Below are 20,244 nucleotides of genomic sequence, written 5' to 3'. Positions count from 1 at the left end.
TGCATCAAAAGTTGATAATTTTATACAAAACTATATAAATATGATTTATCAAAAAAAAAAAAACTATATATAGGAAAAAGTAGAAGATACTAATGAATCTTTAAAATCGATGCCGGCTCCAGAGTAGCCGAGCTGAAAACCATGCGATGATTTAGATCCTAAACCAAACTCCCATGCGTAAACCGGTGTCTAAACTAACCATTTTGCATTTAATTATATATATATTTTTAAAAAATCTCCCGAAATTGTTGAAATAACTCAAGAGATATCTCCAACACTTCCTCTAGGGTTAACCTGTCGTCTTATTTAAAAGCCGGAGATGGAGTGAGAAACCATCTCTCTCCCTCTCCCTATCTATCTCTCTCTTACAAATTTCGATTTCTCGGGGGAAAAATATAAGACTTTTGAAATCTCTATCGCTAATACTTCCCGAGAAAACCTGATGAATTAAAAGTTCATATTTTTTCTTGGTGTTAGATGAATTAGTCAATTCTCTATTTCCATCTTATATGGATAGTGTAGACACAGAGCAAAGATCCTTCTTTGGAGAAAAACAAGATGAGAGACGAGAGAGGATCGTTTCTTCACGTATTGGTCGTAGGTAGATCTGAATCGATAACGATATAGCTAGGCCTTGATCTAACCATTATATATAAACTTCATTTCTTCTCAAGTAATTTTCAATCCCTATAGTTCCGACCAAACAAGATGAAGAGGTCACGTGGAAGCTCCGATTCTTTAGCCGGTTTCTTACCAATTCGCCATTCTACAACAGGTAAAAAGACTCTTGTAATATAAACTCTTATACAATTCTGAAAACTGCAACTATGTTTGTTGATGTTCATTAGAAAGATACTAATGAAATGTTTTATTATATGATTGTTTTATTAATTTAACATTTTAAGTAAAGATGTGTTTTTTTTTCCTGACAATTCATACTATCGAGACGTTATCCTGACAAAGTTTCGTGATTACCGTGACATCAGAACTATTCCACTACTTGATTGAAATTATCCGTTTACGAGATTCGTTAAATATATAGACTATACACTATATATAGTACTACTATTTTTAATGTACCACCTTGATTAATGGTTTTATCAGACAAACAAATAAGTCCAAGACCAACAACCACTGGCTTTCTCTATTCCGGCGCCGGAGACTACTCGCAGATGTTCGACGCATTAGAAGACGACGGAAGTCTAGAAGACATCGGCGGTGTTGGACACGCGTCTTCTACGGCGGCGGAGAAAAAACGGCGGTTGGGTGTAGAGCAAGTGAAAGCGTTAGAGAAGAATTTTGAGATTGATAACAAGTTAGAGCCAGAAAGGAAAGTGAAGCTGGCCCAAGAGCTTGGGTTGCAGCCGCGTCAAGTGGCGATCTGGTTTCAGAACCGCCGTGCTCGGTGGAAGACAAAACAGCTTGAACGTGATTATGGCGTTCTTAAGTCAAACTTTGATGCACTCAAACGCAGCCGCGACTCGCTTCAACGCGATAACGATTCCCTCCTTGGACAGGTATAGTCTTTGTGACATTTTTTCTTTTTGTTAATAAATTTGAACGTCTAGGCACACCCAAAAGAAACATGTTAGCCAGTTTTTTTAACTAAATCCATCAATAATTCGGTCAATCAAAGAAACAAAAGTTTTGATTGTTTGTGTGTGAATTGCCTTTAATTACGTTAATTTTCTTGTGCATTTTAAGATAATAGGTTTTCTTAATTACAAATGAAAAAACAAACACAATCACAACAGAAGAAAACTTTGAACATTAATAATATACTCAAGTTTTAAACAAATTCAGAGATAATCCATTATTTTGGTAAACTATAAAGATTATTGATATTTATAAACATGACATTTATGCAGATTAAAGAGCTGAAAACAAAACTTAACGTGGAAGGGGTTAAAGGTATAGAAGAGAACGGCGTTGAAAAAGCCATGGAAGCAAATCAGGCGGTGATGGCTAGTAATGAAGTCGTAGAGCTAAACCACCGTCCTCCGCCGCCTCCAACGCATATTCCTACTGAAGATCCGACATCGGAGCTCGCATACGAAATGTTTAGCATTTTTCCACGCACCGAAAACTTCAGAGAAGATCCTGCCGATAGCAGCGACGACTCAAGTGCGGTTTTGAACGAAGAGTATAGTCCCACAACCGTTGAAGCAGCGGGCACGGTGGCGGCCACGGCGGTTGAAATGTCGACGATGGGTTGTTTTAGCCAATTCGTGAAGATGGAAGAGCATGAAGATCTGTTTAGTGGAGAGGAAGCTTGCAAGTTGTTTGCGGACAATGAGCAATGGTATTGCTCCGATCAGTGGAATTCGTAAAATGTGGGGGCAGAATTGAAAAAATATAAAAATTGGGGTAGGAAAATCAATTACCCAAAATGTTGGGGTTTTAGTTGAGAAAAGGGAAAATGACGCGAGAGTGTAAAAATCAAGAGATCACGTGTGGTTCCATGCACGTGTGGCCGTAATCTTTCCAAGGTTAAGAGAGGGGACAAAAAAAAAACTCTGACATGATCGGCAATAAAAAAAAATTATGTGACAAAGAAATCGTTTTTTCGTCGTTTATAATATTATTTTGAATAATTTTACTTAGGTGAATGCTTTGTTCTAAAAATTGGCCGCTTAGCCGCCTAGGCGCTGATCGAAGGAGCACCGCGGCGATTTTGTCCAAATCGGTGAGAAAAATCGGAGATCCGATTTTTTGTCCGCCTGGACCGCCTAGGCGGCCGCCAAGCCCGCCTAGACGGCGCCTAGCCCATTTTTTTATTTATTTTTTTTTCATCTAAAATTCAAAACGTTCTACTTATGTTCGTAATTTATATAAAAATCATAAATTTGAAATTAAAATCTTGTTTTCATGTGTTTAATACAATTTTAAAAACAATATTATATAAATTACTTAATTATAATGGATTAATATGTTTTTAAAAGATTAAATAGCCCTAAAACTAATCCCCGATTAATCCCCGTGTAATCCCCGATTTTCTTGCTAGGCGCACCCTCACCGCCCGACTAGCGCCTAGCGATTTTTTGAACACGGGGTGAATGTAAAAATAAAAAAATCTTTAAATTCCGAAGGGTTTTAAGACCATCTCTATTGGGAGTGTCTAGGTGAGACACTCTCCAATAAAACAGAATAAAAAATTAAAAAAGGAGGAGAGAAGACAGAAACTGTTTCTCATTTGAGAAACTCTGAGACACTCATTTTTACAGTTATCTTCTTCTGATTGGTTTAAATAAACAATTAAATAATAAACTAATAAAATAATAAAAAATTAATATTATTTTATTTGTTAGACACTCAATAGAGTTTCTAACTGATGGAAGTGCTCTAAAGTTCGGAGAACACAGAGTTACGACTATCCTCTTTTATTCCACAGTCCTGCAGATTTAGTAGTTGCCCGATATTTCTTACCTTGATGTTATGTATAGGAAGTAGCGAAATCTATCTGAATTTTGATAATGTTATATAATGTAATTATGGCATTGATTTGTTTCAAAGTACTCGAGATTATTTCGAGATTGAGAGTGGTCCAAAATTGAGATGTCGGTTTTGATAAGAGCCATCAACCAAATAATGACTTTAACTAAACAAAAAAATCTCAAATATAATCAACAATATTTTTTGAATTGGTCCAATATTCTTGTTGGTTAGTTTAAAATTGGATCTTTAATTGGTTCATTTAGATCGGTATAGGCTATATGTTTAGTTTAATTTAGCTTCTGTGCTACCAATTTTTTAAAAACTTTTATGATAATTGATTATTATTAATTTCAGGTGGTGATAAGTTTTGAGCTACAACACTGTAAATTCTGTAATTAGGATAAATTTTCATATCGCCTTATTTGTAAATGGATTATTAACATCCAAATCATAGAATGATAAAGAAAGAAAAAAAAAAAAACCATTCAAATTTTACATTGTCTTCTGAAAATTTCTCATTAAAGAGGAAGGACATGGAGATAAAACATGAAAAGCCGAGCCACAAAATTGGATCTCCCTAAATATCCGTGTTTGTTTCTAGCCGTTCCTTTTTCTCCTTTTATCAATTGCTTATCATATAACCTAAAGCTTGTTTTATTTGCCTTTTAGATGCAAGGAAGAAGCCCGATAACTACTATTCTTTCTGATTTAAGAAGATTGATATTTTAGTATTTTGAGTTTGTTTTACAAAAATCAATTTTTTAGGTTTTTCTTTTATTTTTATTAATTGATACTAGAACTTAGACATCGCGGGGAAAAGATTTTAAAAAATTTGAAAGAAAAAAAAATATCAAACAAAATTTCATAATAAATTGAGACAACAAGTTTCAAAACAATTTTTTGTTAAATAATGTAAATGTTGCAATAGTTCAACTAAACAATCACAATTGTTTATGAGGTGTTACGATAAAAAGATGCAACCGTAAAAACATATTTATTCAGATTGCAACTTAAAAAAAAAACAACCGAAAAATATATATTTTAGTTAAAAAAACCAAAACTATATAATATGAGGCGTAACTTTAAATGAATAGATGCAACTATGAAGACATAACTGTAAACTGAAAAGATACGCCTGTAATTAAACAAATATAACTGTAAAAAAAAACGTAAATATGTTAACGAAGAGATGCAATAAAAAAAAACACAACCGTAAAAGAATATCCATAAATATTTCAACGAAAAGATACGATAAAAAGACACAACCGAAAAAAATAACCGTAAATATTTAAACGAAAGATTGCGATAAAAAGACGCAACCGTTTAGAGGTGCAAAAGACATTTATTGAGATTGCTATTATATATAGATTAATAAATCGTAGATTTCAAGGCGTAATGTTTAACTGTTTCATAATACTATTGGTTGAAATTTATTAAAAAATACTCGCTCTGTTCCTACAAAAGTAATAGTTTGAGTTCTACACACTAATTAAGAAAAAAAAATTTATAAATTTTTTTTGTTTTATTATTAGTTTAATAATATATTAATATCACTTCTCTCCTTTCTCTATTGGTCACAAATAAAAATAGTAATGATGCTATTACAAAACATCAATCTTTGTGGAACAAGAAAAACCCAAAACATCAAATATCTAGGAATAGAGAGAGTATTTTATTTAAGAAAGTGATTGACAAATAATTAAACAATGATTATTTTCTAATATATTTGAAAACTCTAAAACATCAATCTTTTAAAAACATCAATCTTTCTAATATATTGTTCTTAACGCTTAATTTTTTTTTTTTTTTTGGTAGGGGGAAGAGAGATAAGTCTCCCAAACAACTAAAATAGAATGAAAAAAGAAAACAGAAATAAAGAAAACAAAACAAATTCCACAGCTACACTCGCACTTGTCTCGCTATCGCCATTCCCTGAGCATCCTCTAAGACTATCGGACGCACCACTTCCAGCGTAGCCAGCAACATGTGAAAGTCCAATGGTAGAATAAATGCATAGTTAGCTAACCCGTCGGCCAGACGGTTAACTTTTCTATATACATGAGATATATGGACAACCATGAATTTCGAAAAAAAAAATATTATAAATTTACTATATAAATAAGAAAATATGTCAGACAAGACGAAGTGGAAAGATGTTGCACATGGGATTCTGTTCAATGAAGTTTCAGAAAAAACATTTGTATAGTGAGAGAGAGGTTTATCTACATGCGGCAATCCGTATCATAATCATATAGATCTCTTGACGTATCAGCCGTACACGTGTTAGATTCGCAGGAGATCTATTTTCTAATTGAACCTTTTGGATTTAGAGAAAGTCCAAAAACCCAAAAAGCTGTGTAGGGCCCAAAGTAGAGCCCAGAAGACTTTTGCGGCGTCGCTTTCAGACAAAGACATTGGTGGAGAGCCATGTGAGTAGGGCCCACTTTACATCGAACAAGTCACTTTAAACGACGTCGCGTCACCGTTTATTTTACACGTACCCTGCACCTGCAGACTCTTTTCTTTTCATGTTCTTTTCATATTTTCACGCCAGTGGTTACTATCTGCACGTGTATAATCAATCATTTACCGCCGTCAAAAAGTTGTTTTTTGGTCAACATAAAAAAAAATGGTTAGAGTAAAACTTTGCCATAGAGAAAAACTGTTCTCTTTTTTTTTTTTTTTAAATACAATCAACTAGGATTAAAGTAAGAGCTAGTCTCATTCCTCGAAAACAATTACAAAAAAGTTGTTCAGGTCGACGACTTCCACTATCATTCATCTTTAAACACAAAATAAACCCACTATAACCATTTAATAGTTAATTATGATCATTACCTATGATTGGTTGTCTGATAATTAATAAATTAGGTTATAAGCCGAGGGAATAATGATCATTAGCTAACACTTGGGGTGACATGCTCCACTCTGTCTAAACAGCGATTATATTGTACTCCCACTTTATTTCTCCCACTTTTGTTTTTTTGTTTTTTTTTTGCTAAAAAGGTTAATATCAATAGATGAAAAGTTTAGGTGTTACAATAAGATCTAAAAAAATAATCTTTGGCAAAAAATAATAAAAAATAAGGAAACATTTTGATAATACACATTCTCAAGAAAAAGGAAAGGAAAAGATCCCTTAGATGAGCCGAAGAGTCATGAGGTTCTTGAAGTTTTTTTCGCTTCCGCCTTGTTGCGATGGAGTTTCTGATCAAACAGTCAACATCACTAAAAAGGGTTAGCGGAGGAATGACGATTTAGTTGTGAAAGAGATTTTTTCTTTGACGCCTGATACTATAAACCAGGGCATGAACGCCAAAGATTGTTTCTTTGATGCCAGATACTTTAAACCAGTGACGATTTCTCCTACTTTTGTTGTTCTCAGCTTATATTTTTCTATACATAAATTTTTTTATCTGTAAACAAAAAGAATGGTTGTAGTAGTATAATCATGGTTTTGTCATATGACCGTACTCCTTACCCATATGACAAACCATGGTTATACTAGTACCATTGGTAACCATTGGTTTCCATCACCAAATATATTTACCAAATTAAGTCGAAACTCCATAATATTTGTATTCGACCTTTGTAGCAGAAAAGGGAATTATACTTGTAAGCATATATGATATATCTATGGATACGGCCTAAAGACTAAAGTTAATAAAAAACAAATATCACCACTATACTGGTTATTGATTGGAAATTTATCTGCAAATTGTGATTATTAATAATATTATTATTTTTTTGTTAAAAATTATTAATAATATTATATAGCCCTCTATAGCTTTAAATTAACTTTGATACGCCATTATCTTTGCTAAGCGTACTTTATTGTTCGTCTCCCATATAAGTGATGCAGCATATATTTGGATAATTCCAAATATCTTTATTATTTCTTAATATCTTTATTTACTTATTTAGATAATTTCTATTTATTGTTTTATGAATATTCTAGAGTTTTTAGATTTATTATAAATAAGGGCTTTAGGCCTAAGGTTGTATTAAGTTGATTTGATTAGTAAAATTATAGAGCTTTTAGCTTTTCAGAGAAGAGTATTCTCTAATTCTTGTTTTTGGTAGATCTCGAGAGATCTCAACGATTACAAGAAGACGTAGGATTCGGTATTCGCGGAGAATCAACGAATTCCTCACGTTCTCTCGTTTCTGGTATTCTGAGGAATCAACAGATCCGAGAAACCCTAGTTTTTCGGTATTCCAAAGAATCAACGGATCTCTAGTTCTATCCTTAAAACTTCTGCTACTTCAATAAGATATTGTACATTTCTATTTCAATGCGATGCTTCTGTATACTAGTCGTGCTGTCAAGAAGCCATAGTATTATAGTTCTTCTTAATGATAATCATTTTAATGACAATCTGCTGCTGAAGCAGATATACTCGTCCTTTTATTTCCTATTTAACAAATAAAGGTTATGGTTTTGGTACATGATTTTAATACATACAGTGCCGTGCTAAGGTATATGGTGGTTTAAGACAAAAATAAGTATTAAAAATAAATTTTAAGGCAAAAATAATCTTAAAGATAAACTAATGTGGCCTAATGGTTCAAAATATATATATATATATATATGTGGCCTAAAAATCAAAAAACAATTTGGTAGCCTTAGGCAAATGCCTTTTTGGCAACACCATAAATACGGCACTGAATACATATATAAGATTTAAAAATATTTTCTCCGTTATTTTATAAGTGATGTTTCAATTTTCTAATTTTGTTCTTAAATAGATGATGTTTTCGATTTTCAATGCAAAATTAATTATTTTTTATTAGTTTTGATGATTTTTATTATGTAAATTGTTTTTTTATTGATTGATTAGATAATAAATAATGTTTTAGTTTAGAAATAAACAATAATTAAATGATTGTTTAATATGTGTTTATTTTCCTAAAACATCACTTATAAAAGAATGAAAGGAGTATACATATTAAGAAGGAGAGATTCTGATTTTGGTCGAGAATTTTGCGTAATGCCAACTTGATGCTGCCCAAGTTCCCAACCATGCATGTGCACTTATACCCATAGGATATATGCTGTTTCCACATTTTTATTTTAAAATATAGTACAGGATAAGATTTTAATACTATTAATCGGAAAGCTGGAGTAACCGAGTGCAGCGGAAATTTAATATAGTTTGACGATCATTTCCGTGAAGTTGGAAATTCCAGTCAGTTTTATCACCAGGTTATACGTCCCATTTGGTCTTTTCTTTATTTTTGTTGAAATTGCAATGATGGACTTAAGCATCTAAGACAAAATCATGATACAATAGTAATTTTGTTTGTGCAAATTATAAAAACTAAAATCTCCCATAACAAAGAAACAAGCTTGGCTTTTGTCATGGTCACCAAGAGGGACCCAAGATTCACCCATCAGCCAAATTTGACTCCCACGTAAGCACCACTAACCTTTCCATATGCCTCGGAGTTATAAACACTCTGTGACTTCACGCGCTCCGCTAATCCAAATTGGTCGTTCCTCCACCGGCTCAATCATTTCAAACCGGCTCGGCTCAGATTGCATCTAAAAGTAAAAATTCGAATTAATATGCAACAACTGCTTTATGACAATGAAATATGTTGTTTTTTTTTCTTACTGAGCCAAAGTCCAAACTAATTGTCAGAATCTACAAAAGAGGATGATATCTCTGTGATTAAAAACATTTAAAACCAACCATAGTTAAGTTGCAATGATAGGATTTGAATTATAAACTCTTGATTTTGTAATGAATTTCTCAACAACTAAACTATCCTGAGTTGGTTTGATATACATGTCTAATCAGTTGATATATATAGTAAATGATCATAACTTAAATATGAAACTTATTATTATACAAGATATACATTTTATGGTAGTGGATCATCATTGAGTAAACAAGTAATTTATGAGTGTGCTTTTAAACCTAGAGCTGGATAATTCAGGTCCCATGATAAATTGCTTGCAAATATTAAATGTGATTTTAGTCGCTTTCAGTTTAATGTTAGAGGTATAAGGAAGAAAAAGTAGACCACATATTTACCCGTCTAGATACTAGAAACTTAACCCATACATTATCTTCGAGTAGTCGCTTGCTTTTTTTCTCTCCATGTGACAGTGTGATTTAAATTGTAACAAGTTGGTCCATTTCTGATGAAGTGGATAACTAACCCATAAAAGGCGAAATTAAGTGATATTTAATACATAATATCTAAGGGAATTCATAAAGTATCTCGTTTGAACAATACTAGAAACTTGTGTATATATAATAATTCATAAAGTATCTCGTTTGAACAATACTAGAAACTTGTGTATATATAACTAAATAATTTTGGTACCTTTTATTTGTTTACGCCAACTCTATGTACTTCTCGTACCTTAAAGGATTGTTTCAGTTCTATGGAAAATTTGGTTATAAATAATCAATATTTCAGGAATCAACAACATTGGGGTGGTGGCGCAGTTGGCTAGCGCGTAGGTCTCATAGCTACTGAGTGATCCTGAGGTCGAGAGTTCGAGCCTCTCTCACCCCATAATTAATTTTAGCTTCATTGTTTTCATTTACTTGGGCTTTTGGGCCTCCTCCTGTTATCCAGAAGGCCTAACTTGGTTTGAGCTATTTCTCACTAATTTCCATGTCCATCACTGTTACAACACAGGTGATAATTGATAATACTTGCTCCGTATGTCATAAGATCTTATATAATTCCATCTTCTATTATAGAGATACGGATAACTACAACCATATTCATTGTAATCTAAATATACGATTCTATCATATCCTTTAGTTTTAGGATCTCTCTTGTATAAATATTGGCTCTTGTAAATCAATATAAACAACACTTTCCAATTTATTTCATGGTATCAGAGCCTTGATCCTATTCTTATGAGTTAAGGTTTTTGTTTGCTTCCGTTACTACTAAAAAAAAAAAAAAAAAAAAAGAAGAAAGGGACGTGATCCTCTCCTCTTGGTGGATTGTCATGTGTTTATCCCGGTCTTTGATTTTCTAGCAAAGTTGCTAGTTTCTTGAAGAACAATACACTTGATCATGAACATGAATCTAGTGGTTTCGTTCAATTTCGGTAACAATGATGTTTTTCTCGCCCTCGCGAGTTTGACATCTCCTTTTGATTAAATTTCTCGCCCTCGTGAGTTGTCCTTTTTTTCTTTTTTTAGTCTCGCCATCACGAGCTACATCTGAACCTCGCAATCACGCGAGCTACATCTTAACCTCGCAATCGCGAGTGTTATTTTCTATTACTTGAACCCTACGATCGGGTATAAACGTCGATGATGACCCGACGGCCGGGTATAAAAGCCGCTATTGCTGGTAATAATCTTTCGACCATTCAACGATTCAAGAATTACCTTAATCAATGTTTTCATATGAAGGATTTGGGCAAACTCAAATACTTCCTTGGGATTGAGGTTGCTCGGAACACGGAAGGCATATTTTTATCTCAACGTAAATATGCCTTGGATATCATTTCTGAAACTGGACTTCTTGGGTCGAAGCCATCATCAGTTCCTATCGCACTCAACCATAAACTACAGATTGCTACGGGTCCTCCTCTGACCAATCCGGAGGCTTATCGACGCTTGGTTGGACGCCTTATTTATCTTACTTTCACAAGGCCGGAACTCTGCTATACTGTCCACATTCTTTCGCAGTTTATGCAGGTTCCTCTTGAAGCTCATTGGGAGGCTGCTTTACGTACTGTTCGCTATCTCAAGGGATCTCCCGGTCAAGGAGTTCTACTTCGCGCCGATTATGATCTTTGTATTACCGCCTACTGCGACTCTGATTATAACTCTTGTCTTCTCACACGTCGCTCCTTGAGTGCTTACATTGTGTTACTTGGTTCATCTCCGATCTCTTGGAAGACTAAGAAACAAGAAGTGGTATCTATGTCCTCCGCCGAGGCCGAGTACCGCTCAATGGCATTTGCTCTTAAAGAGCTTAAATGGCTTAAGCAACTTCTTCTTTCTTTCGGTATACCTCATAATTCTCCAATGCGGTTATTTTGTGATAGTCAAGCGGCCATCTACATCGCCGCTAATCCCGTTTTTCATGAGCGAACAAAACATGTTGAATCAGATTGCCATTCTGTTCGGGATGCTGTTCAAGACAAGCTCATCACTACTGAACATCTTTCTACAACGGAACAGCCCGCTGACATTCTCACTAAAGCTCTACCCGCTCCAACATTTGCATATCTATTGTGCAAGTTGGAGATTCAAGATCTTTCACCGCCAACCTGAGGGGGGTATAGAGATACGGATAACTACAACCATATTCATTGTAATCTAAATATACGATTCTATCATATCCCTTAGTTTTAGGATCTCTCTTGTATAAATATTGGCTCTTGTAAATCAATACAAACAACACTTTCCAATTTATTTCATCTATCAACACAATTACTTATTATTTATTTTTTCTTATTATATCTTTATATATGAACTTAGAAACATTAACGTGAAAAGTGAAGCGGCTTTACCTGATTTTTTTGTAAATATAATCGACTTTTTTGGCTTCGACGCTTCGTCAAAACCACGAGGTCCATAGAACATGTTTTTATAAAAAAATGTTAATAAAAAATTGGTAAATCAATAAATGTTAAGGAAGGTTCATCGAATAAATAGTGTTTCCCGGATTAGAAAAATAACAAGAGGATCTACTTTGTAATCCGATCAGTCACTCATTCCCACGATCATGAACCGTAAAAACTTCTAGATTTCGTCTCCAATAACTTCATTTTCCCATAAATTTTGGTCGACCTTATTGACTACACTCTCACGTGCACACAAAATTGAAAGCATACGGCGCACCATTCTTCAAGAAACAAAACTGAAAATAATATACAGAAATCAAAAGTCACGTACTAATAAATTAAAAAGATGAGATAAAAAATGAATGCGCACGAGTGGGTTTTTTTTATTTACTTTTTTTGGTACGCGTTAGAAGCGAGTCCCGAGTCCACCGGCCAACGGTCACCGTCAGATGATACCTAACAAAGTGGGTTCCATAACATGTTGAGTGTTTGTTTAAATCACAACCGTCTATCGCTATCAAACCTCTTTCAATTTTGCGTTTCTTTTGTTGACCCTATTTCATCGTGAAATTGTTTGAACCAAATTTAAGTTTTTATTAGTGTCACGGCCTGTGACTTCTCTCACTTACATCACCCATTCTATATAATCTTCGTTAACTAACTTGCACATAAAATCTAGGGACATTTTTTTTGCTATAGAACAAAAATCTATGGACACCGGTTAGATTTTCTTTAATTGAATTTGGAAAAATGTTTTATATAATAATTAAAAAGCAAAAAAGAGCTGTAAATTTAATTCAAAAACAATTTAAATGTCAAAATAAAAAAATTTGTACATTTAAGATGATATCATAGTACAAAATAATAAAGATTTTTATCAATTAAGAAATTTTAAATAAAAAACTATAATTAGATGGCGACTATCAGTTGTTTAGATTTTTTTGCCCTCAGATATTTTCAGTATAAAGATAACAATCATTTTCTTAAGTTTGTCAAAAAAAAAAAAAAACAATCATTTTCTAAATTATGTTCCTTAATTGATCCAATCACTTAATAATTTTATTGACGTAAAAAGAAAAAAGAAAAACAATAATTAGACTCATTTTATAAGTGGTCCTTTACACGTCAGAGGTGCGTCTTCTACGAAAAGCCCTGTCAACATAGCGAAACCTTAATGACCTTTCTTTGGTTATACCGACGTTGAAGCACACGTGGCAATATTTCACACGTGCGCTTGCGTGTGTAATACATATATATCCCACACACACATAAACCTCTTTGAGAGTAATCAAAGCGAAAAAAAAGAAGAAAAATGGAATGCAGAAAGCACAACCACCAAAGCAACAGAGGAGTTTGTCCTTGTTGTTTAAGAGATAAACTCTCTCGATTACCTAATACTACGTCGTATTACATCATTCACCGATCTTCTTCTTCCTCCACCACCGTTTCGTCTTCTCCGTCGTCTCCGGCGGTGAAGGATCATCGGAGAGCTGGTTCGATGTCCATGTCTTTCGCTGTGAGGGAAGCGTTGAGTGGTAATCTGATTGAAGCTTTTGGTGGAGGATTGAAGAAAAGCAGATCTATGGCTCATGTTCCCAAGGATTATATTGTTAGGGATTCGACGAAGAAGAAGACGGAGAAATTGAAATCTACGTCGGTGAAGAAGAAGACTGGGTTTTGGACTAAGTTGCTTCATCTGAAAGGGAAAGGCGGTGGCGCCGTCGACGTCGGAGGGTTTGTTTCTTCACGGCAACGAGTTTATTAAACGACCAACTTTAGTTTTTTCCTGAAACGTTTATTTTTGATGTGTACAGTTACAGATAAAGAAAGTTAAATGGTGGAAAATAATGAAAGTCATTTCTGATTAATGAAAATAGAGATTAGTATTGGCCAAAAAAAGAATAATCTAGAAATTAGTTTTACTTTTTAATTTTTAATTTTTTGACCAAAGAAGCAAAAAGCTATGAGGGATTTGACCAACCAATCAGTGATTTTTGATCATATCATGAATTATATTTTATCATGATTCAACTAACGTGTTCTATGTGTGACTTGTCATATAAGACATCTATATATCTGTATCAGCATGAAATGAAATCCATCACGGATCTTAAAATGAGACGATAGCTTTATGTATATCATCATCATATAATATAGTCCAAAAGTATATAACATGTCACTAACAGTAAACATATAAAACCTACAACACAAAAAAATTGGACCCTTCAAACTCCCAAATTAGCTGTTTCTTGTAAAATTGTTTCTATACTATGGTGAACAGAACAAATCTGCTCTTTGCTTTGCTTTCTCTCACTCAGGTTTTGTTAAAATGCAGAGTTCTTTTTAATTTTCATCACCTATGAACATCATCTTCATAGTCAAACTTCATCATCATCATCGAGGTAGTGCCCGTGTTCTACAGACCGGTTTTTCAGTCTCTGGAATATCTCATCTAGCGACTGTGGCACTGATGAAGTCACTACTCTTGTGCTTGTTAGTGTTGTTGTTTCTGGGCTTTGTCTTAATGGAAGAAACTTCTTGGTAGCTACATTCTCTTTAAAATTCTGGATTCCTAGTTTCATGTTTCTCCATGTGGAAGCCAGACGAGAAGATGGCTCTCCTGATCCTTGACCATTACTTGGACCCGAATTGTCTGTTTCCAGTAAGGACACTTTAGCTGAAGACATGTTCTCTGGCTTTGTCATAGAAGATGGCGAGTGTTTGTTCTGTTGTTCTCTAATGGCTGCGTATTTGTTCGTGATTGCTTCTCTAGCTGATCCGTATTTACGGGACATATCGTCTTTTGATGAACTTCCTTTTACTGTGTCTATGTCATAGCTTGACGACATCTTCATTTCAACAGAAGAATTTTCCTACAAAAATCTTAGTCAGGCTTTGGAACAAACACTATGAGATCTGTTTCTATATGTTAATGGGTTACTACTTACAGAAAAATTGCTTCCTGGTTCAATGTCAACATCGTTGAAGTTCCTCGCTAGTGGAAGAACATGCTCGCCGACTTTTTGTCCTTCTTCGAGCCAGGTTCGTTCTAACGATTATAAAAAAAGGAAAATGAATTAAAAAACATGCGTTATCGATCAAATCTTAATGCAGAAAAAGATCCTTATGGTCTTTTTACCTTTTTTAAGAATCATTAACCCCGAAGGGTCAAATCCGTCCGTATCCTCGGTCTCTGTTTGAAATCTAAATCTTTTCCAGCTACCGAAGTAATTAAATATGCGATCAAAGAAATTGCTTGCAACTAGCAATGTGTAGATAACCATTATGAGAGGATAGATTTCATTGAACCGTTGTCCAAATACCGGGACAGCATCATCAATTCTACCCATTTTCTGCAGAACCAAATGAAAAACATCGCAAAGAAGCCCAGTTATGTCATATCTCTTAAAGACTTCTAAGACGACGAAATGCGCAAAGGGAGATATAAAAAAAATACCTTCTCAAATATAGTCTCGGAATGAAGTTGAATGAGATTAATAAAATTGTAAGATATTGGTGGCGCATATCGAGCAATCATCCTGAAGAGATACCATATGAACCATCTATAAGCATGTAAATTTTTATTAAAGAAAAAATGATGGATAGATATTCACTTACGAGCAAATCATTAGTAGATTCACAGAACTTGTTTGTCGAGGAGTCAAGGAATAAATCATCAGCATCCCAATTTTGAAAAGAGAATAATATGTACAGACGCACATATACACCAAAGGTACAAAAGCAAATGCCTGAAAGCAAAATGATCAAGATTCAAGAGGAAGTTACTGGTAAGTCGAAACAATTTGCTACTATAAGATAACAAGATGTCACACACCACTCCATTGAAGTGAGAATTGAATCAAAATGCAAAGTACACGTACCTGCACTAGCAGTTCATCGGATTTGACAGAGCTTATAAGTATTGAGAAGAGGGACAAGTCCAGTTTACTAAGAAGGAGAGTTGCCTCTGCTAAAAGAATTGCAGCAGACATAATCCCCATAACTACTGCCAACACCATCTGAATTTGTTTCTTCAATATACACCTCCACATAAATTCTGCCAATGGTAACAAGTACAAAAGTAATCAGGGATATGTTTTCATTCGTTCTTTTCAAAGTGGGTATAGTCATGAATTTTCCACTTCAGTTATCACATTCGGAGAGAGAATGAGTAAAAAGTATATAAATACTTTACCCAATGTATCGAGAAGATTTCCCATTTTCCCAGTTCGAGTGGCTCTGAAGCTTGAAATGTATTTCCTGAAATACGGTGCAACAAAGAGGCTTAAGGTGAAAGGTATCATTCAATTGTTTTAAGATAATAACAGAAGAGATAATCATATATTGTATGAGAGATAAAATGACCAAAAATCTGACCATCCAGTTGCATCACGGCGTTCATAATTCTTCATTGTGTCTTCAAGAACAAGGGCCTCCGTGACATAAGTTAGATACTCACTGCAAACAGCCATAGTGATGACACATTACTAGAGCTTTATAAATAATACAACAAACTTAGTCTATTAATGGAACGAGTTTCCTAACAAAGTATCATAAGAAGTTAAGATAGCGCCAATAGAAAGCTCTCTATACCTTTTATATCTATAATATTCATCCTTAGCATTTCGAAGGTGCCGCCTTAACGTTGCCATCGATTTCTCATCTGTGTCATAGTCCATATCATTTTCGCCCAATTGACCACCTTGTGGCTTAAATGATGGGTCTTCCCTGAACTGTATAGATAATCATTCATTAAAATTGGATAAGTTTCAATGCATGTTCACAATATAAGGATAGTGGGATGTAGAAGTTACCATTTTAGCCAGCATAGCATCTATAACATTCATGTATGGTCTCATAGGATCACGCTTGGACATTTGAGTTGAAGTCGCTTGAGCAACCTAGCAAGGGAATGGTTATGAAGTGGTAAACAGTATGACAAGAAAACAATGTGAAGTTATTTGAATTGCTAAAACTTTAAGGTACTTAATTACGTGATGTGAAGTTAATTTGGATACAAGCCTGCTAAATGGAATATCTCCCTAGATCTTAAATAGCACCACTGATTATGTCATGATCAAAGGTATAACTGAAGTTTGAAGAAGAGAGGGCATATCTAAGCAGATGAGAACAAAAACTTGTTTATCCCAGATAATACTTACTACAATCGCATTTGAAAGTTCTTGATGGGCATTGTCAAGTTTCACAGCAATTTTGGCAATTTTGTGCGAGAGAACTTTTTGGCGGGTGGTCCAATCTGCATTCTTCCAAAGGGTCTTAGGTATTTCGCTCAAGCCAAAGCCTAGAAGAAATGCACCAGTGACCAGCCCAAAAGTATTTGAACATGCCATAGCATAACCCAAAATGCTACCTTTCCTGTTAACATACAATACAAGGATGTCTCAGTCAAATAGTCCAGAAATGAATGTAACTTTCATCGGAGAAAAAAATTGAGAAAGATTGGGCACCAGATTTTCTAAACCCAGTCAGTCATATATTGGTAGATGGTGAGCAATTGTATCACGCATATTTTAATAGAAGAGCTAATGACAAGGTAGGAGATGCAAAGCCAATATATATGTATATCCGATCATGAAGGGACAACTTACCAGTTCCTGTGCATCATGACGAGAAGGATAAGACCGAGAAGACCAATGAATCCCAGTACTAGATAGAAAACTAAGTTGACATGGACGCTAGTCTTCAATCGCTCTGACACGGTAAAGTCTCCAGCATCTTCGAAACCCTGAATAAGGGGCACCACAGCCCTGTTTAGAGGTAACATAGTTTAATATATGAGGGAATGTACATTTATTAGCTACAAAACTATGGAGATGGATTGTTAGGGGTGCATTTCAAATACCGCCAACCAATACAAATTTACACCTACTTAGGTAATCATTTCAAAAATAATCTACCTAAAACTGGATTTGATCAAAAAGCGAACACATTATTCTGCAAATATCGGCGAAGACGTATCAAAGAAAAGGCACTGAAAAGTTTGAGCAGTTCATACCAGGTGAGTAGAAACGTACTCCAGTATGACCAACTCCATAAGAAGGAAATGGCACCATTCTCAGGATGATCAGGTTGCAGAGATAGTGTCTGCAGAACATAAGAAGACAAATGAAGCAAACCAATTTCAAATGATTCCCTAATCAGTTCTTCTAGTTTGGTCTACATCCAAATCAAACATGGAAACCAAAATCTAGCTACCACTGTTTCATCGCAAATTAAAGAAGTCCATATTTCGCAGTAAACCATGATACTTTCCCAAAAATATTCCTCAATAGCTCCAAACCGTGAGAGACCTAAGCAGTATTCAAACGCCACATTCTTCAGCTAAATCTCAATTCAACGTATGATCCTATGAAACTTGCAGGCATCAGAACAAAACCCTTCAATTATATAACCTACGATTCAAAATTTCAAATCAAGCAAGAGGACTTCTAAATGTCTACCATTAATTCATATGCAAAAATTGTAATCTCGTAAAGGCCAATTCGATCAAAATCGCACTGCTTACCGTCCAAATGTCGGCAGGAGCGAGGATGATAACGGAGACAGAGCAGAACCAGGTGTATCCAACGGTGATAAGAACGTACCGAGGAATCTCCGGTCCGGCGAAGTAACGGAGCGTGAAAACAACTAATCCTAGGGTTAGTGGCAACGAGATCAGATAGAAAACCCACATCTCTCTCTCGATGCAGAGAATCAATAGGTTATCGATTAACGCCGCCGAGAGATCGCTCGACTTGTCTCTGTGTGTATGTGCGCGTGAGAGAAACGCGCCGGTGAGAGGAAGGTCTCTCTCTTGTTTGTTGTTGCTTCTTCGTCTTTCAGTTTCGTTTTCTTGGTTCGATCTCGGTTCGGTTCATTGAAGAAGAAGAAGAAGCAGCTTTTTTCCACGCTCAATGCTTTTTAAAAAAAATAAATCAAAAAACGTAAATATTTAACGTAAAATATTTAAAACTTCGTTATTTGTTGAGAGTTGACAATTTGAGAGAGACTTTAAGAAGAATTAGTCTAATTCTTTGCATATATATATATATATAGTAAATAATTTCAACCATCAAATCTAGAATTAATATTTGTTTGCGTTATGAAGATGTAAGTCAATCCCACCAAAAAAAAATGAAGATGTAGGTAAAATTTAATCCATTAGTACACTGATAAATATGATTATTGGTTTTTATTTCCGATAAAATGTATTTTTATATCTTTTGTTTGATGAAAATGCATAATTCTTGCGCAGGCACGAAGTTTTTGAGGTCATGCTGCGCATTTCCGCAGGAAATTATGAAAAACTAAATGTTTTTCTTGTGTTTTTTTTTTTTATAAAGAATAATTCCATTATTGATTTAATTGAAGAAAATTAATTTCAACAAAGTTAGGCCTCTAGGAACTGGGCTGCACTTACAAAGCCTAATAAGTATATGGTATTGAACTATTGATGGTCAGGAACTGGGCCTGGTTACACCTACAAATATAATTTGATTAATTAACTAATGGGCCCGTATGATCTGTGTGAATTATATTAAAAAGAATATCGGTTGTTAGGTTTAATGTCCGAATTAAACATATGGGTTTAGGTGTTTAATTTAACAACACTTTAAATATCTGCGTGAAGAATTAAGAATATCATGATTCACGTTTCCAAACGTGTTTACAGGTCAGCAGCTAATCCACTGAGTGACTTATCTAACAAAATGTCTAATTCGTAATTGACAAGAATCACATTTATACGCGTTCCCACTTACCTATAAAAAAATATAACTAATTTATTAAAAACATTACAGATTCGATTTCGATTAGTAGTATGAGATTCTCAAATAATGTATAATTGTATATATAACGTCGACCGTTCGCTAATCTATCCGTCCATATCCAACGGTAGATTGATTCGTAAAATAATAGAGCCGACAAGATCATGACACGTTTAGGCTCTGTCTACCGGTTCACGTGTATCAGTGTCATCTCCTGCAACCAGCATCCCACTTTCAGCTTTTCCTTTTGTTTCTTGATACTTTAGTAACATCACATTTATTTTCCAAGATGCTTAGAGCATGATTATTAGTAGTATCTTAGAAATAAATCTTAGGAATATTTAAGTAATATATTTGTAAAAGTGATAGGTAAGAGATAGTATTTTTGAGTTAAGATTTTTGTGTGATTAATGGTAGGTTCTTAACATGTGATTCTTAGAAAAACAAATATTATTATAAAAATAAAATTTATAATTATAGAAAATTTAA

General features: G+C 34.4%; 3 protein-coding genes and 1 non-coding gene across 6 annotated transcripts; 3 read left to right on the top strand and 1 right to left on the bottom strand.

Annotated features, from left to right (window-relative positions):
* The first annotated feature begins 296 nt into the window (after positions 1–296).
* Positions 297–2,520, top strand: LOC9302736 (homeobox-leucine zipper protein ATHB-5). Of its 2 annotated transcripts, XM_021015495.1 has the most exons (4): positions 297–601; positions 694–775; positions 1,105–1,517; positions 1,869–2,520. In XM_021015495.1, exons 2-4 carry the CDS (start codon positions 709–711, stop codon positions 2,328–2,330), a joined length of 942 nt encoding a protein of 313 aa, XP_020871154.1. In that variant the 5' UTR covers positions 297–601; positions 694–708; the 3' UTR covers positions 2,331–2,520. The 2 variants fall into 2 exon arrangements, with proteins under 2 accessions (XP_020871154.1, XP_020871153.1); XM_021015494.1 differs by having other exon boundaries at positions 298–775.
* Positions 2,521–9,881: 7,361 nt separating this feature from the next.
* On the top strand, positions 9,882–9,966 carry TRNAM-CAU. The gene is given in 2 exon segments: positions 9,882–9,919; positions 9,931–9,966. It is a non-coding gene; the product is annotated as a tRNA-Met (tRNA).
* Positions 9,967–12,941: 2,975 nt separating this feature from the next.
* On the top strand, positions 12,942–13,888 carry LOC9301027. The gene has a single exon (XM_002866617.2). The coding sequence runs from the start codon at positions 13,302–13,304 to the stop codon at positions 13,752–13,754; it is 453 nt and encodes a 150-aa protein (XP_002866663.1). The 5' UTR covers positions 12,942–13,301; the 3' UTR covers positions 13,755–13,888.
* Positions 13,889–14,097: 209 nt separating this feature from the next.
* On the bottom strand, positions 14,098–18,922 carry LOC9302735 (LMBR1 domain-containing protein 2 homolog A). Of its 2 annotated transcripts, XM_021034090.1 has the most exons (15): positions 18,516–18,607; positions 18,206–18,402; positions 18,006–18,094; positions 17,599–17,757; positions 17,152–17,365; positions 16,804–16,890; positions 16,583–16,722; positions 16,367–16,447; positions 16,185–16,249; positions 15,871–16,046; positions 15,608–15,738; positions 15,447–15,528; positions 15,129–15,342; positions 14,938–15,038; positions 14,098–14,862 (listed from the first exon to the last, which is right to left on the bottom strand). In XM_021034090.1, the coding sequence occupies exons 2-15, from the start codon at positions 18,251–18,253 to the stop codon at positions 14,368–14,370; spliced, it is 2,082 nt and encodes a 693-aa protein (XP_020889749.1). In that variant the 5' UTR covers positions 18,254–18,402; positions 18,516–18,607; the 3' UTR covers positions 14,098–14,367. The 2 variants fall into 2 exon arrangements, with proteins under 2 accessions (XP_020889749.1, XP_002864951.1); XM_002864905.2 differs by lacking the exon at positions 18,206–18,402 and having other exon boundaries at positions 18,516–18,922.
* Positions 18,923–20,244: the final 1,322 nt, after the last annotated feature.

Source organism: Arabidopsis lyrata (genome assembly GCF_000004255.2).
Source record: "Arabidopsis lyrata subsp. lyrata unplaced genomic scaffold ARALYscaffold_8, whole genome shotgun sequence".
NCBI classification, from domain to species: Eukaryota; Viridiplantae; Streptophyta; class Magnoliopsida; order Brassicales; family Brassicaceae; genus Arabidopsis; species Arabidopsis lyrata.
The sequence above is the reverse complement of the archived record's forward strand: the minus strand, read 5'-3'. Positions and strand labels throughout refer to the sequence as shown.